Raw genomic sequence first — 17,691 nt, 5'->3', positions numbered from 1 at the left:
CAATCTCACCATCGCCGCTGAAAAGCATGATAAAAGGAAGGCGTTCATTCGGAGGGCATCCAAACAATACCTGATCAAAGGTAAGTAACAGAATAAGACCATGGTTAAGTCACGAACATACGTTTTTATTATGAGGTATAAACCCCCTGTACATGTGACATCATCACATCCCTTTACTTATAGGGATCAATAAAGTATATATCTATCTATCTATTTATCTAATGGTGTTTTTTGGTGCAAAAGTGATCATACCTCTAATGGTTTATCATATTGCAATTCCAACATTTTTCAGTAAATCGCAAGGACTCCACAGCTTGTTTCTCCTTTTTCTTTTTATACACACTTTACATTACTGTAGTTGTTACGTCTAAACCACATTTGCCACTGGATTTCTTGAACAGCTTTTAGTCATAATGTCATCTCTACACATGTCTAAATGATTGTTTTGTTGTTCCTGTTGTGCCAGCTGGAGATTTGTACTACACATACAAGGACAATGAGAGGATGGTTGTGTGCACCAAGGACCAAATTATCAATGTCCTGAAGGAGTGCCATGATAACCTGGGTTCCGGAGGTCATGCAGGGAGAAGGCGCACCACCGAGAAGGTTTTGGCAACGTACCACTGGTCCACTATGCGGGAGGACGTGAAGAAATGGGTGGGAGTTTTTGACTGACTGACTGATTATTGATCTACAGAAATGTGTTGTATGTGTACATTGAAACAGAGTGAGACATGTGTGGATCTCATTGGCCCACTTCCCTCCACTGCTAAGGGCAAAAGGTACTATCATGATGGGCTGAAGCATGTGTAACCTCCTTTAAAGGTTCTAAACGTGAAGAATCTGGTTTAAAAAGAAAGGAAATCATTTACAGTGATTCTGTATGTATTTACAACATTCTGCATTTTATATTGCAGATACATTCTAACAGCGACTGATCTGTTCACGAAGTGGGTGGTAGCAAAAACGCTCTACCACAAAACAGCTGTTGAGGTCTCAAAAAAGATTGTAAATATTCTTCTCGATTTCGGTCTTGTCGAGAAGATCATTACCGACCAAGGACGGGAATTTGTCAATGAGGTACAATAATCTATCTAATACAGTGTATGTGTTATGTGTAACAATGTAATACGATTTTTCAGGTAATTTGGTAATTGGTGTACACTAAACCATCTGCAGGTCAACCGTGGTGTTTTTGATGCACTGGGTGTAAAACACTGCATCACTTCAGCGTACCATCCCCAGTGCAATGGCCAAGATGAGCGTACAAACCAAAACATAAAAAAAAGCACTTGCAAAGTACTGTGGAGAGGACCAGAATGACTGGGATTTACATCTGAGGGGCATTGTGGCGAGCATTAACACCTCAAAGCAGGTACAATGTTGTAACAAATGCAGATGGAAACAATACTCAACAGAGATACTAAAAGGAATTTTTATGCTTTCAGAGGTCAACCAAGTGCACGCCCTATTTTGCCCAGTTTGGGAGGCACCCTCGCGTCCCGGGTGTTATAAATGCTACAGTCAATGACAGGGATGATACCTCTGTTTTGGTGCCTGCTGATGAGGCAGAACAGCAGCTTGAGGCAAAGGCTGCAACCATTGCAGATTTGCACTCGAAGGTGAGAATAAAATGGCAATATTTAAAACATAATAACTCCTAAAAAATGCAAGCGTATGTTAAGGACTGTAAATGATAACTGTTACATATCTTTCTCAGATTTACCAGAACATCCAAATAGCACAACAGAGACAGAAAATCTCTTTTGAAAAACGCAAGGGAAAGAATGTGAAATCTTTCCTGATTAACGTTGGAGATGAGGTCCTAAGAGCGAATAAGAGGAAGGAGGGCCGAAAAGGTGGAAAACTGGAGTGCAACTGGTTTGGCCCTTATGTGGTTTCCTCAATCACCAACAAGGGTGTGGCAACCCTGTTGAGCTCAACAGGAGCTCAGCTGAGACAGAGTGTGAATGTGTCTCAGCTGAAGCCCTTTATCAGGCCTATGTTGAGAGGTATTTTGATTATCAATACAAGGACACATTTTAGGTATACTTCATGTGTGGTACTTCAATAATACTGTTTATTTTGTGTCTATCTAATAACAGCTGAACCGAAGTTGGATTCGGAGGGGTCAGTTGCTGACCACCAGTATGCCCTCTCTGGTGCGAAATACGCAAAGGATCTACATCCGATTCAAGACAAGCTGGTAGATATATGTTTACTTCATGCACAGTGATGGAGGTGCATTGTTTTGATTTTAATTTTTCTATGTTTTCTATTGGCTTGAAGTATGTTTTGCAATCTGTTATTTGCAGCTCAGCTATGTGCTAGACCACAATAGGCCTGGAGCAGAGGTCATTGTGAAGGAGGGTGATGTGTGCCTGACCAGAGAGGACTTTTGGAGCCTGGGTCTTCCTCAGTGCATGGAGTCAAATGTAGGTATACTTGAGCTTTCCTCCCAACTTCATCTTGTCTCAAATAAATGGCACAGGTAACTTACTGTTGTTACTGTTTCAGATTGGAAACACGTGCCTGAAGATGGTACAAGAAGCCACCCAAAGACATGTACGGTTTTCAACAGACATCATTGGCCTGCTTTTTTCTTTTGAATAACACATATTTTCTAAATAGCTGTTTAGTGGTGAAACTCCAATCTCGTGAAGTGTGGTTGTCTCTTGTTGTTGAACATACTTCTATGAAGATTTCATTTTTTTTGAAAAACTATCAATATAGGGCAAAGATATATACATCGTGGATATGTATGTGGTTCCTACCTGGAAGTCCAAAACAGCTGACGTGTTGGCCAGTTTTCCAGTAAGTTCCTGTTGCTTGAGACCTATGTTTCTTGAAATTGATATACAGCAACTTAAAATCCCTTGTTTAAAATACTAGGCTGACCAATTGGCCACCAAGGACATGGTTTTCATCCCTGCCTGGAGTCGGCAGCAAGGAAAGGCAGATCACTATTTGCTTTGCGTGAGTCTGTTCCAAATGATCTCACCAGCATGTACAAAATGAACATAAGTTGTGCTGTGTGGTTTTCTTCTGGTGTTTGATTATGTCTAATTTCAGCTATTTTGTCAATGGTTGACAGGTGATCAAGCCAGCAAAGAGAGAGTTATATTTGCTCGACCCTCTTAAGCCAGATGGCTTTGGGGACAATTCCTACAAGGACATATTTAGGTTTTTGTAACATGATTACCCCCTCACCGTTCTGTGGCTTGTATGGGAGTTCTAAATAGTTTATAGTATTCTAATACTGCAGTAACCATCTTGTAGACCAGGGGTCTGAATCTGATCAAATTCATTTATAATATATCTCCATTTCCACAAAGTCTGGAGTGTCCTTAGTGGAACCAAAAGAAAAAGAGTCTGCAACAGGATGCTATGAATTATAATATTCATTTTGTTATAAGCCTTGTTCAAAGGTTGTTTTCAAGTTCAGCTTTGTTCAGCGGCTGGTAAACGTATTTTTGTTTGTTTTATTTTAGCCCCGTTCAGTGGCTTTCATAACTTTCCTCTTTTAAGGCATGCAATAGTTCAATGTAAGGAAATCCAAAAACATGAATTATATTGTGTATAGCGTTCCTTCACCAAATCAATTCCCATGTCTTATCATTTCTTTTGACAGTGACCTAGCGCACCGCATTGCTCCAGGTCAGTGGACAGTAAAGTTCGGCAGAGACGTCAAGGTACATTTCTCCACCATCTCATACACCTGCTTTCACATGTCTTTATTTTCCATTTGACCATGAACATCACTGTTATATTCCAAATTCTTACAGGGTTAGCCTCACCAAACCACGGGCAATGACTGTGGTGTCTTCATACTGATGGTAAATTCCTCCCTTGACACTTTTTTTTAAGGGGTTTTGTTAGTTTTGAAACTCATAACTTAACAGATCTTTATCCTTTCACAGTATGCACTCAACTTCAGCACAGATGCTCTACTTTGGTTTACCGAGGTCAGTATTTATCCTCTGAGTTAGTATTTCAGGGGGAAGAGGGGGCTAACATTGAGTAGACAAATGATGAGGTTCCATTCATTTTCAACTTTATTATTGTTACATTTTCTTTTAGCGGGACATAGCACAGATCCGGAAATGGTGGTGCATTATGCTCATGGAACGGTACCAGATTGAAGGGTAAATCATACATTTTAAATGTTACTTTATAGACAACAGTTTCTTTGACACTGATTTACATTTTCATCCTGATATTATGTGATTTTTATAGCCACGGACAGATCCAGATTATTTAACACATGCATACATATTGATAATTGTATACACATGTAATTAAACAATCACATGACCCACACCTTATATTTTCCTTCAAAGGTCCAGTTTCAAAAGTCCGACATGTGCTTCATATTGGAGGTAATATCTTTTCAGTGAAGCAGTAACTGTTTTTTGTTTAAAAAACGACCTGTGATCACGGCAGAATTTCCAACTATTATGTCTCACTGCTTTTTTTAACTTTATTGATAGCTGTTTTTTACCTCAAGGAGAAGAATAACAAAACATAAGAAAAATGTGTGTGATATATTCAACATTAATATTAAAAATGTGTCTTTTTGCTACCTGAAGCCCAAAGAATCTTGGTATTTCGATTGTGCTGGCAACAGTCTAGTCAATGTGTTGTTAAATATGTTTGATCTAGTCTGACCAATACTTCACAGCTGCCAAACTGTCTTCTCTCGGACCTTCTGATGGAAGTGGTTCTCCAGGAAGGTGACAAAGCGTACTCATCACTCACTCTAGTGTGTACCACCTTCAGAGACACAATGTCCACTGTGTCTTTCAGAAGAGGGGCCCACTTTCGCTGGCTTGAGAGTAAGTGATTCAGTGAAGGTGCAGCAGTATACGACAGCTGTGGTGTCTATGCATATTTTTAATGGCTCTATTGAAATGCTTGTTTTACACAGGTGTTGCTACATGGAGTTTGTTCTCTGCTTCATACAAGCAGGATTTCAACGTCATGTACACCATGGACACCTGCCGTGGATGCTTGGAGCCTTACAAAAACTGCAAACCAGGTAGACTTCTTATTCTGGATAATAATGTTTATGTGTCATTACATATTTAGTGTGTTGTGGTCCTAGTGTGATTCAATTACAATATTTTCTTTTTCTATTCATAGGATATGTTGGGAAAGGTAAAAGAGGAGAATTGCAGGGCATCTACTCTGATGACCAACATCCAGGCTATTGCAGTCCCTTCTGCAACCAGATATCATAGGTAAAGATTAACTCACACAAACAAATGTCAGAATAGACTAAATTGTCACTGCAATTAATGAAGATCATCATTTGATATCTTACCTTCAAGTTTGGTTTTCCCGGACGCTGCCCGTCGTGGACTTCGGGTCGTGGACTTCGGGTCGTGGCTGAACCTGTCTCTGCAGTCCTGCCTTGGGTCATGCTGCTTCCCTGATGGCTTCCTCATATATTCTGAACAATCTGTGCTGTTTTCCTATCCACATGTAAAAGGAACTAGAAGGATTTCTTGATACTAAGGGCTGTAGAGAAAAGTTTGGAGCTTTTTCCATTAACGTTGAAGTTCAAATTCTCAATAAACACTTGAATGCTGTGCTGTCTTTCTATTTACTTGAATGTGTGAATTCATTCAGTTGGGTAGGTAAGCTTGGGATGGATATATGAAATATATACATACAAAAAATTAGAGACTCTTTCCAATGAAAGTAGCTAGCCGCAATAGCTCCAAGATTGCTATATCTAGTTTGTAGGTCGCCAAGTTGGCATCATTGACAGTTCGTCTCTTAAAGCCTCTAAAGCTCTGCAACAAAAAAGGATCATTATGAATGTAAATACTATACATGGTAATGCAGCAGGGCAGAGTGCGATGAGGCAGGCAGGCAGAACCAGATTTATTTCTAAATATTTGTCGATCAATATTAGGCTACACTAATATAAGGCTACTAGTATTATGATATTACTGCAATAATATTCCAGTGGTGGCTGCTTAAGGTTGTTTCTGGCTCGTTTGATCCAAACATTGTCCAAAGCTCAAAATGTATTGTAATAGATGTAAGAATTCTCAAAATGTACAATATGTTTTGATCCAACACAATATTCTGATTCAATCCATATATGTTAGGGGTTTTTTTTTCACCAAAATAAATAGACTGCCTTCTCTCCAGCTCACCGCACACAAAGGGGGGGGGGGGGGGGGGGGGGCATCTGTATTAACGGGTCAGTCTATAAGCACTCTAATAGCACCATAAATTACATTTAAATAACCACAAAAAGACAATTATTGTTTCCGATATTGATTTAACGAGATGCTGTTATAACATGGAAACGGCTTAATTTAAAAAAAATAAGCTTCAAAAATGTTTTATGAAGCACACTGGGTACAGCCCTGTAATACATGTGTTCCGTGTGTATATAGTCTTACGCAAGAAACACATAGCATGAACAGACTGCAACAAAACCAGTCTTACAAAACAGACTTCTGCTAAACTGGTGCAGAAGCAAAGCATCTACCTTAGATGAAGTTCACACAGAACTGTGGAAAAGGGAGAACATCTGTACTTGCTTTCAACGACATGATCAGGCTTATATATTATAAAAGTGTTGGCTAAAGTAACGCAGAATATATATATTTTTTAATTGTAAATAATTAAGTACACACACATAACAAGCTGTACCGAGTTCCTCCGGCTGCAGTTCCGCAGACGGCCGATGTGTGGCAGCATAGCGCTGGGAGCAGAGGGAGGTGAGTATATGACGGATATGACGGATGACGGATGCGACGGAAATACACCCGAACATATTTGGTAGGCCGAACATATCTGGTACTGACACCGTCACTCAACAGTCAACATCCGATTATGACGGCGAAATGATATCATGAAAGTTACGGTGCTTATTAAGCGTTTTAAAACGTATGTGTATTATAATCAAAGAGAGAAATATGAACGTTAGTTTTTACTGAAATGATCAAATAAAGTCAACATTTCACTGAGCTGTGTGTAGATGTTTGAATGGTGATATACACAGTGATGGATGTTAAGGACTAACGTTTATAATAAATACATCTGTATTGATTTAAGATCTTTTCATCAATCATACGTATTGGGATCATTTGTATTAATGAGGACCGGAGGGAGAGGGGGACGAGCAGAAGTTTCACTTTCCTTTTTATTTCAATTCCAACTTTGGTTCTGAAGAATCTGTTTCTCTGTTGTCCCTGTTCATAAAGCATAAAGCAACAGCATCAGAGCACAGAGTCTCTAGATGAGTTCACAGGAGTCCCTCGTTCTTATTGAACATCCATGTTGTAGTCCGCTGTATAGAGAACTGTAGTCTCCATAGTTTCCCCACAGCAGCAGACGCTCATTCAGGACGTCCGCTGGCGCATCAGAAACACGTCGGATAGTGAAAGTGCAGTCGATTCTCTAAAGTACCGCAGTCTCTTCTCCTAAGTCCTTTTGAATTCTCCTATCCACTATCCCTTAACCCAGGGGTACTCAAATACAAATCTTAAAGGTCCAAAATAAATGTTTCAATAAGACAAAGGTCCGTTTATTACGGTCATTCAAACTTTTAAACAATTGCAACAAGATTCTTAACACGAGGTTGCAAAAACAAAAAGTCTCTGGATGCAGCAGTTTTCATTGTTATTGTGTCTGTGCTTGATCCCTCAGAGTCGCAGTGTAAGAGCTGCACAGTTATGAATAAAGGCAGCTGCACCCTCTTTCATTCAGCATTCCCATTATTGCTTTATAAATGTATTCCCCCTTGTGTGTCCACTGAGGTTCGTCAGGCCCAACACATCTTCAACAAACTCCCCCTTTGCCTCATCATAAAAACTCACAAACACCAGCAACTGAGCATTGTCAGTGGTGTCAGTGGACTCACCCACAGCTAAGGAAATGCACTGTGCATTTTTTATTCCATCACAAAGCTGATGAATCAAATCACCAGCCAATATTTATGTTCTTCTGGTTGCTGTGGAATCTGAGAGGGGATTTGCTTGATTTGACCTGTTATTTCCTCTTTTTGTTTGCCTTCATCATGGTCTCCATCACTTCAGTCATGCATTCTTTTATACTTCAGTTATTATCCAGTGGAAAGCCCTTACCTACTGGCCTAGTTCAATCAAAGTGGTTACTTTTTTTTGGCTGGGCAGTGTAGTTTTACACACCGTCTGATTTGACTTTCTCAGGACTTAAAACAGTTTTTTGGGGGCAGACCCCCTCAAAGAAAACAATATATTTACACACGTAAGGTCATCATCTTAATAGTTGTGTATGCTCATCCGTGAGCAGAGCATCAAGTTGACATGTCTATTACGGCTGAATGCGGCGATTACCATTTTGTTCAGCAAAACGCCTCACAAACGTATTAAGATCAACAGCTTTAGTGCGTTTTGATTCAATGCTGAGTACAGCCAAACTGACAGTCTCTTCTCTGTCAGACCGCAAATACCTCATTCCTTCAGTGCTTGGGTCCGAATGCTTCTCGTTTTGCGCCGTCCAGTTCAAAATTAAATCGCCGCCAATCGTATATCAACGCTCGCGCCAGGACCGGAGGAGGGGTTACACATGACGTGCATCTTGTGCTGCATTCACTTGCACTCAGACATTAGAGACTTTCTCTCATAAATGTCCGATGAGCCACAACTTTTCTTTAAAAACAAAGCTGCCAACTGGGGTGGCAGCTGGGCCTATTTTTAGGGTGTCAGTTGCCACCCCGGTAGGTGAAACTAGGCTACTAGCTACAGTACAGATGGAACTAGATGAGCTGTTAACTCTCGCTCTGAATTTTTTTTTTTTAATTCTCGCTCTGACTTAGACAGGTTGAAAGAGACACACACATTTTTCCCACCCGCATTCCGCGAAGACCCGCCCTACTGTGCCTCTGATTCGCAGATTGTTTGGGGGAAAAAAAACGCTGACTGGATGCTGAATGTGATTGGACCAAAGCGTTGACACACACAGGTGGAACACAGTGGAACAGTCAGACATGCAGAGCGCTGTTTGCAGTGGACATAGCGGATAATTTTGACTCGTTGCGAATGCGTTGTGGCGATGTCTCACATATAATACAGAAAGATAATACATATGAAAAGTATCATTTGCTCAGAGTCCGGAGACAGTGGTGGTTCGGTCCGGATCCGGACCGGAGTCCGTAGTTTGAGGATGCCTGCCTTAACCCGTGACCTTTCATTCAGAGGTCAAGGGATAGGAGATAGGGTTAGAATTTAGGAGCTGATTTTTGGATTATCGGAACGCAACCCAAGTCTATGGTTGAACCGTTGAACCTCAACGCTCATAATCCCCATGGATGTATAACAAGAACCATATTACCCCTCCTGTACCCGGGCCCGCTGACACGATGGAATCAAGAGAGCTCAGACCCTCACTTATATAGAGGTCGGAACATGTCATAAGTATAAAAGATACAAGCATAAATAAATGTAGGAATAAAAACATAAATAAAAACATGAATAAATACAGGAATAAATATGTTGCAGTGTTTTCAGGGAGCTTTAGTGTGTGTGCTGTGGCTCAGCTGGAAAGCAGTTGACTCCTGACCGCAGGGTCCCTGGTTCAAAGACTGGACAATACGTATATTGTTGTTGTTTATAAAAGCTACAGCTAAATGAGATAATGTAGTTAATAAATGTAGTCTTTGATATGTTGTAGCCTTTCTCCGGCTACAACATGGTTACGTTTATGAATATTATTAAGGAATACAAATCCCTCTTTGCAATGTGTACCAGCCTCCTTAGGCTTTTCAATCACAATCATTCAACTGGAATAAATACAATATTGTTAACATGAAAATATGATTTAATGTTCGTTGTTTAGAGTTATGCTTTACTCAATGGGGACTCGGTATGAGATACAGCACACTGTTGAGATGTCCAGTCTGCCTGTTTTACACACTTTGACCAGCAGGGACAAATGTCTGAGGTCCAGCAAGCCCCGAAGTATCTTGGAGTGCGTCTGGATCGGACATTATCCTTTAAAAAACACTTGGAAGAAGTCAAGGCCAAGGTAACATCCAGAGTCGCGCTGATCCGCCGCCTCGCTGGAACAACCTGGGGAGCCTCCGCTAAGACACTGCGAATATCCACTCAAGCCCTGGTCTTCTCTGTAGCGGAATACTGCGCCCCAGTCTGGAGCAGAAGCCCTCATGCGAGAAAGGTCGACGTGGCTATCAATACCTCCCTCCGAATAATAACTGGATGCTTAAAGCCTACCCCTGTGTCCCTCTTGCCAGTCCTCGCGGGAATAGCACCGGCCGGCCTCCGACGGGAGGCTGCCACCCTCGCCCTGGCCAGGAAGGCACAAAAGTATGACTGGCACATCCTGCACAACACCACAATAACACCAGCACCTCCAAGCAGACTCAAGTCCCGCCACCCCTACAACAAAGCAGCTCAAGAGATGCTCAACTCCACCTCTGAGGATATCTCCAGAGATGCATGGTTGGCAGCAGCTTGGAAGCAGGAGTGGGATTCAGCCGGGCCCTCCCGAATCCACCGTTACATCTGGGACCCAGGAGATGGCGCCATTGGAGGAGACAACCTACCGCGCCGGCAGTGGACCACTCTGAACCGTCTACGAACTGCGAGTGCGGTGACCCTGAGCAGACCGCTGTCCATATAATCACTATCTGCCCCTTATATAGACCACCCTCGGAAGCCGGCCTCTTCGACCTAGGACCAGAGATGCGGGCATGGCTACACGACACCGAGTTGGACCTCTAACGTTACACGAAAGAAGAAGGGGGGTTGTGTTCAGATGAAGCCCATGATGAAGCCTAATGAGATGAAGCCCATGATGAAGCCTAATGAGATGAAGCCCATGATGAAGCCTCATGAGATGAAGCCCATGATGAAGCCTCATGAGATGAAGCCCATGATGAAGCCTCATGAGATGAAGCCCATGATGAAGCCTCATGAGATGAAGCCCATGATGAAGCCTAATGAGATGAAGCCCATGATGAAGCCTAATGAGATGAAGCCCATGATGAAGCCTAATGAGATGAAGCCCATGATGAAGCCTAATGAGATGAAGCCCATGATGAAGCCTCATGAGATGAAGCCCATGATGAAGCCTCATGAGATGAAGCCCATGATGAAGCCTCATGAGATGAAGCCCATGATGAAGCCTCATGAGATGAAGCCCATGATGAAGCCTCATGAGATGAACCCTTTTGCGAACCAATTGGCTGGAAAGCTTCATAAGGCTTCATCTCGCCATCACTAGCTATCAGCAGCAGAGCAAGCACACAGGAAGCACACAGGATAGCCCGGAAGTGACAACACGCAATAATGAGGGTCCGTGTAGAAACTCATTAGTCTGGATATAGATATATTGTATTTTATAACAACATTTTAACATACAGAGAAACTTTATTTAAACATGTTGGAGTACAGAGAAACTTTATTTAAACATGTTGGAGTACAGATAAACTTTATTTAAACATGTTGGAGTACAGATAAACTGTATTTAAACATGTTGGAGTACAGAGAAACTTTATTTAAACTTGTCAGATTACAGAGAAACGGCAGACCTCATAATAATTACATTTTTTTATTTATATTTGTTAAATATCTGACAAAACTCAGCCTGTATTTCAGATTTCATCCAAATTGAAGTTACAATAGCTTCAATATTCAGTCCGGAATATTTACTTATTTACTAGTCAATAAATCACAGGTAACTCTAGACAATTTATTCATGTTTAAAATAGTATATATATGTATAAATATTACATTCAGGTACACATATTAGCAGGTAACTAGTGGCATATTAGCATTTACATTAGCAACATCTGTAAGAGTTGTTACCAAACACTTAACAATGCGTGAAATCTTCTATAACCTTTTAACTAAACGTACACTTCTAACCCTCGTAGGGTTTCTTAATAAGAACAGTTTGTCTCTCCTGAAGGACACTTCCACATGTTGACCACCGGGGCTGGGAATCGAACCAGTGACTCTGCCATTGTTAGGCAACTACTATGAGTCACTGCCCCCCCCCACTACCATCTTCTAAAACCAGTCTAAGCTTTAATTTTGTGTTCGAGAACTTCCTATCTTACTGTGAATAATCTGGAAGTTTGTGGAGGGGAAATGAAACCGTGCCATTGGTCGTGCAGAATGAGGGGAAAGCTGCTAATAAACACGCTAATAAGCCAATGGGTACAAGTGAATACATGTACCTTAATATGAAGTATTCTGGATGAAACTGAATCCTAAAGGACAGATTAAGCATCGTCTAAGTGTTTTCTGTTATGTTGATGTGAGATTAAAACTCATTTACGACCTTTTAAACTAACTTTGCAATCGCTCCGTTTCTGAACGTGAACGAGCAAACGAGCATCAGTCGAGGCAGGAAGGGATCGCCATCAGGGGCGGAGACGGAGGGCTGTGATTGGTCGAGGGGGGGGCGGGGGCGGTGGTTCTTTATTGTGGATCTGAGACCTCAGGGTGGCGTTTAGCAGTCCATGCCGTTGTCGGTGGAGTCGCCGGGCTCCGGGTCCTCGGGAGCGTTGGGGCTCAGGTACTCGAAGGCCTTCTGGCTCTGAGCCACAAACTGTTTGAGCGGCGCCAGCAGCAGCTCGGTTGCCGACGGGCGCCGCAGTTTCCCGCCGTCGGAAGGGATCGGCGGCGGCTGGACATCGAGCTCCGGTGGCGGCAGGTCCATCAGGCTGGACCGGCGCCGGACGCCGGGCGGCGGCAGGTCCCTCAGGCTGGACCGGCGCCGGACGCTGGGCGGGTCGGCGCTCTGAGGGCTCAGAGGGCTCCTGCCGCTGCGGGAGTAAAGACTCTGGCGGCGGCGAGGACGTCCGTCCATCGCCTTCAGGAAGAGACTGTCCGCAGAGTTAGGGCCAGACGGAACGTCGCCCGAAAAGTCCTCCTGGTTCAGGAAGTCCTCGACCTCCTGAGCAGACGGCTGCTGGAGCTGAGAACACACAAGATTTACACTTAAAGAGACTTAAAGAGACACATGAGCCTAGCTCAGCACTGTGACGGAAAACTTCTGGATCAATGGAGACTCAGAGAGACACAGAGAGAGCTGGAACTCTGATGGAAACACTGAGGGTCTATTTGGAGCTTCGGCGGGAGAATTCACAAGAGATGTGCTGTGTTTCTGAAGATCTCTAACCCAGACCCATGTGTTCAGCTCTGAGAGGACAATCAACATGCTGCATATGAAGCACTGTGACCTCTATCAGCTGACCCAACAGGAGCAGGGAGACACTGAGAGCAGCCCAAGGTGCAGCTGCTCAGTGAGGACAGACTGATACACTGGGTCAGAGGAAGGACGCAGGACAATAGTTCCCTAACAAGCAAAACCATCAATCTCCTAAAGGGTCCAGGTGTTTGTCAGGTGACTTCTTGAGTGTCAGGTGACTTCTTGAGTGTCAGGTGACTCACCATGGTGTAGAGCGGCGTGGCGTTGATGACGAGCTGCAGCAGGATCTTGGCTAACTCCTGCAGGTCTCCCAGGAGCTGCTGGATCTGGACCGGCAGCTCTGAGATCTGACGGACCGGACGCAGCTCGGCCAGCATGGCGGTCCGACCTTTGACCTCGCTGATCATCCGCTCTCGGACGTTCTCCGTCCGGTAAACCAGAGCCACCAGGAGGCGCTGTAGGACCAGCAGCAGCTCTCCACTCAGATCCAGAACTAAACCCAGACCCACCTGCAGGAGAGGAGAACCACTTCGTCGTTATTGGTGAACTACAGCACAGTCACATAACTTCACGTCACCACCGCTAAGCTAAAGGAGGCTAATGTTGGGCTATAAAGGAACTACAGCACGGTCACATAACTTCACGTCACCACCGCTAAGCTACAGGCGGCTAATGTTGGGCTATAAAGGAACTACAGCACGGTCGCATGACTTCACGTCACCACCGCTAAGCTAAAGGAGGCTAATGTTGGGCTATAAAGGAACTACAGCACGGTCGCATGACTTCACGTCACAACCGCTAAGCTAAAGGAGGCTAATGTTGGGCTATAAAGGAACTACAGCACGGTCACATGACTTCACGTCACCACTGCTAAGCTAAAGGAGGCTAATGTTGGCCTATAAAGGAACTACAGCACAGTCACATGACTTCACGTCACCACTGCTAAGCTAAAGGAGGCTAATGTTGGGCTATAAAGGAACTACAGCACGGTCACATGACTTCACGTCACCACCGCTAAGCTAAAGGAGGCTAATGTTGGGCTATAAAGGAACTACAGCACGGTCACATGACTTCACGTCACCACTGCTAAGCTAAAGGAGGCTAATGTTGGGCTATAAAGGAACTACAGCACAGTCACATGACTTCACGTCACCACCGCTAAGCTAAAGGAGGCTAATGTTGGGCTATAAAGGAACTACAGCACGGTCACATGACTTCACGTCACCACCGCTAAGCTAAAGGCGGCTAACTTCTTCCTCTGACAGCAGCGGTTCAGTCTCACCTGGTTGGCGGCGCCCCCTAGAGTCAGGGCAGCTCTCTGCAGCATGTCCCGGACCTTCATCATGCGGTGGTACAGCTGCAGGCCGAGGTTCAGCAGCAGACTGCGGACCCTCGTCCACAAGCTGGGCTCACCATCATCCTCCTCTTCATCCTCCAGCTCCTGCACCCTCAGCTCCCACTCCCGACCTGACAAACAAACACTCATTTAATGCATTAGAAAGAGAGTCAAATGTGGAAGTCTACACTTTTTACTTAATCTGCACTCTTGTTGGTATAAAACAATTAAATCTAATGTGTAATATTCCATTCCTGACATTATGTATAAACAATATCCTGCTTTATATTTTGTTACTATACATTTTAAATTCAACATGTAGATTTTCTAGTTGTTTTTTTATAATGCTATTCTATTTCTATTGAGATGTTTACATTTTGGATTGTTTATTTCTAGTCTTTCAACTTTTAAAGTTCAATGCCTTGTCTTTTTATGCTGCTGCAACACAAACATTTCCAAATTGGGATCAATAAAGTACTTCTTATCTTATCTTAGACCCAACATTTCTCCGTTGCGGGACAAATAAAGGAATTCTGATTCAGAAATAGAAAATGAAACTCCAATTCGACCCCAGTTTCCCAGAATGCCCCTGTACTCACGCAGGGTGGGGGGGAGGGGCAGGTAGTGGGCGGCGGCATCCTCCAGGCGGGTCAGCAGGTCGTCCAGCCCAAAGGAAGCCACCTGGCCCACCTGAGAGTCCTGAAGCTGCCTCACCACCGCCACAGCGCCTTCAGACAGACGCTCCATCTGATCCAGAGCCACGTCCAGACCGTCCCCCACCCACAGCTGCACGTCGTCCAGCGTCAGGAAGAAGGCGTCCTTCAGGTGACCCACCACCTGAGGACAGAGCACCTGCTTAACAACACCTGGTGGACTGGTTATTACACAGAACCTGGTCTAAAGCACCTGCTTAACAACACCTGGTGGACTGGTTATTACACAGAACCTGGTCTAAAGCACCTGGTTAACAACACCTGGTGGACTGGTTATTACACAGAACCTGGTCTAAAGCACCTGCTTAACAACACCTGGTGGACTGGTTATTACACAGAACCTGGTCTAAAGCACCTGCTTAACAACACCTGGTGGACTGGTTATTACACAGAACCTGGTCTAAAGCACCTGCTTAACAACACCGTGGTGGACTGGTTATTACACAGAACCTGGTCTAAAGCACCTGCTTAACAACACCTGGTGGACTGGTTATTACACAGAACCTGGTCTAAAGCACCTGCTTAACAACACCTGGTGGACTGGTTATTACACAGAACCTGGTATAAAGCACCTGCTTAACAACACCTGCTTAACAACACCTGGTGGACTGGTTATTACACAGAACCTGGTCTAAAGCACCTGCTTAACAACACCTGGTGGACTGGTTATTACACAGAACCTGGTATAAAGCACCTGCCTTAACAACACCTGCTTAACAACACCTGGTGGACTGGTTATTACACAGAACCTGGTCTAAGCACCTGCTTAACAACACCTGGTGGACTGGTTATTACACAGAACCTGGTCTAAAGCACCTGCTTAACAACACCTGGTGGACTGGTTATTACACAGAACCTGGTCTAAAGCACCTGCTTAACAACACCTGGCCATTAACTACAGGTCAACAACACCCCGTCAACAACACCCGGCTAGTTACACCTGGTAGACGGCACTTATATAATAAAACTGAAACTGGAAGAGTTTTTTTATTCAGGGAAAGGTTTTAATTAACTTCTAAATTCTTGGTGAGAAAATGTTCCGTCCGTCTCTGCTCTGCAGTAATACAGATACAGGACGCGTCTGAAAGTGATGCAGAACAAACCTCGTCTGTTGATTGGTTCAGGATCGGGAAGTTCTTCTCCAGAGAGTCGAGACCAAAGAGAGCAAAACTCTCAGCAACTTCGACTGCAGAGAACCAGAGGGTCACAACACCAGCAGAATCAGGTTTAGCAGCGACAGAGAGTTTATCATTAACGCACTTTAAATAACTTGTATCTAAGAAAACGCATTTTATTATTAGCATTGGTATTAGATGCAGTTGTATAGAGAGAGCCACAGTGACGCGTCCTAAAACCCGGAAGTAAACTCCTTCCGGTTCCTTCGACAAAAAGCAATGAGATTTCTCCATGGGATTTTGGAAAATAGCTGGAAATCAGGTCTGTGGTTGAAACACACTTAAGAGACGGATCACGTTTAGTTCAGCCGGATAATCTCCTCATGTCTACCCTAATAATCTATCGATTAGATTTATGATTAGAACATTGTAAAAGTAGGGTAAACATGTGGAGATTATCCGGCACTCTATTGGCATTAGCATTATCAGCAGCTTTAGCAGTGTTAGCATTAGCAGAGGTCTTGGTGAGTAACGGATTACATGTAACGAGATACAAAACCTGGATTACATGTAACGAGATACAAAACCTGGATTACATGTAACGAGATACAAAACCTGGATTACATGTTTTGAAATGTAATCAGTTGTAACAGATTATATTTTAAAAGTAACCCTCCCAACCTCGTCTGGAGCATTAGCAATAGCAGTAGCTTTAGCATTAGCATTTATTTAGCGTACTCTGCAGCTCCAGGCTCTGAAGGAGGGGCGTTGCCGTCGTCATGGCGACGTTGGAGACGCTGCGGACCCCGACCTCGGCGACCCCCCCCACCAGGTTCAGTAGGGGGTAACGACCTTTGACCTCCGAGTACACAGAGTTCACGGACTGCAGCGCAGAGCGGACCAGAGGCAGGCTGGAGACACGCAGCACCAAACTCTGAAACACAACGTGATGCAAAGAGACACAACGTGACTTCAAAGAGACACAACGTGACTTCAAAGACACACAACATGACTTCAAAGAGACACAACATGACTTCAAAGAGACACAACATGACTTCAAAGAGACACAACATGACTTCAAAGAGACACAACATGACTTCAAAGAGACACAACATGACTTCAAAGAGACACAACATGACTTCAAAGACACACAACGTGACTTCAAAGAGACACAACGTGACTTCAAAGACACACAACATGACTTCAAAGACACACAACGTGACTTCAAAGACACACAACGTGACTTCAAAGACACACAACGTGACTTCAAAGAGACACAACATGACTTCAAAGAGAAGTCTCCATGATAGCTGTAACTCAGTCAGCAACATGTACTCCTGGATGT

At 43.6% G+C, this 17,691-nt stretch overlaps 2 protein-coding genes and 1 long non-coding RNA gene across 3 annotated transcripts; 2 read left to right on the top strand and 1 right to left on the bottom strand.

Annotated features, from left to right (window-relative positions):
- Positions 1-596: 596 nt before the first annotated feature.
- Positions 597-1,243, top strand: LOC117549455. Its single transcript, XR_004569486.1, has 3 exons — positions 597-657; positions 918-1,080; positions 1,180-1,243. It is a non-coding gene; the product is annotated as an uncharacterized LOC117549455 (long non-coding RNA).
- Positions 1,244-3,765: 2,522 nt separating this feature from the next.
- Positions 3,766-10,644, top strand: LOC117549453. Its single transcript, XM_034221385.1, has 7 exons — positions 3,766-3,836; positions 3,921-3,965; positions 4,081-4,379; positions 4,682-4,835; positions 4,928-5,038; positions 5,143-5,223; positions 10,256-10,644. The coding sequence occupies exons 3-7, from the start codon at positions 4,311-4,313 to the stop codon at positions 10,642-10,644; spliced, it is 804 nt and encodes a 267-aa protein (XP_034077276.1). The 5' UTR covers positions 3,766-3,836; positions 3,921-3,965; positions 4,081-4,310.
- An 891-nt stretch (positions 10,645-11,535) lies between these two features.
- Positions 11,536-17,280, bottom strand: plin6 (perilipin 6; the record flags this gene model as incomplete). Its single annotated transcript, XM_034221386.1, is given in 6 exon segments — positions 11,536-12,948; positions 13,425-13,691; positions 14,465-14,649; positions 15,118-15,355; positions 16,335-16,417; positions 17,085-17,280. Coding segments are annotated over 6 exon segments (1,437 nt in total), but the record flags the coding sequence as incomplete, so codon positions are not given.
- Between the last annotated feature and the right edge of the window lie 411 nt (positions 17,281-17,691).

The sequence above is a fragment of the Gymnodraco acuticeps genome, unplaced genomic scaffold (assembly GCF_902827175.1).
Source record: "Gymnodraco acuticeps unplaced genomic scaffold, fGymAcu1.1, whole genome shotgun sequence".
Taxonomy (NCBI): Eukaryota; Metazoa; Chordata; class Actinopteri; order Perciformes; family Bathydraconidae; genus Gymnodraco; species Gymnodraco acuticeps.
The sequence above is the reverse complement of the archived record's forward strand: the minus strand, read 5'-3'. Positions and strand labels throughout refer to the sequence as shown.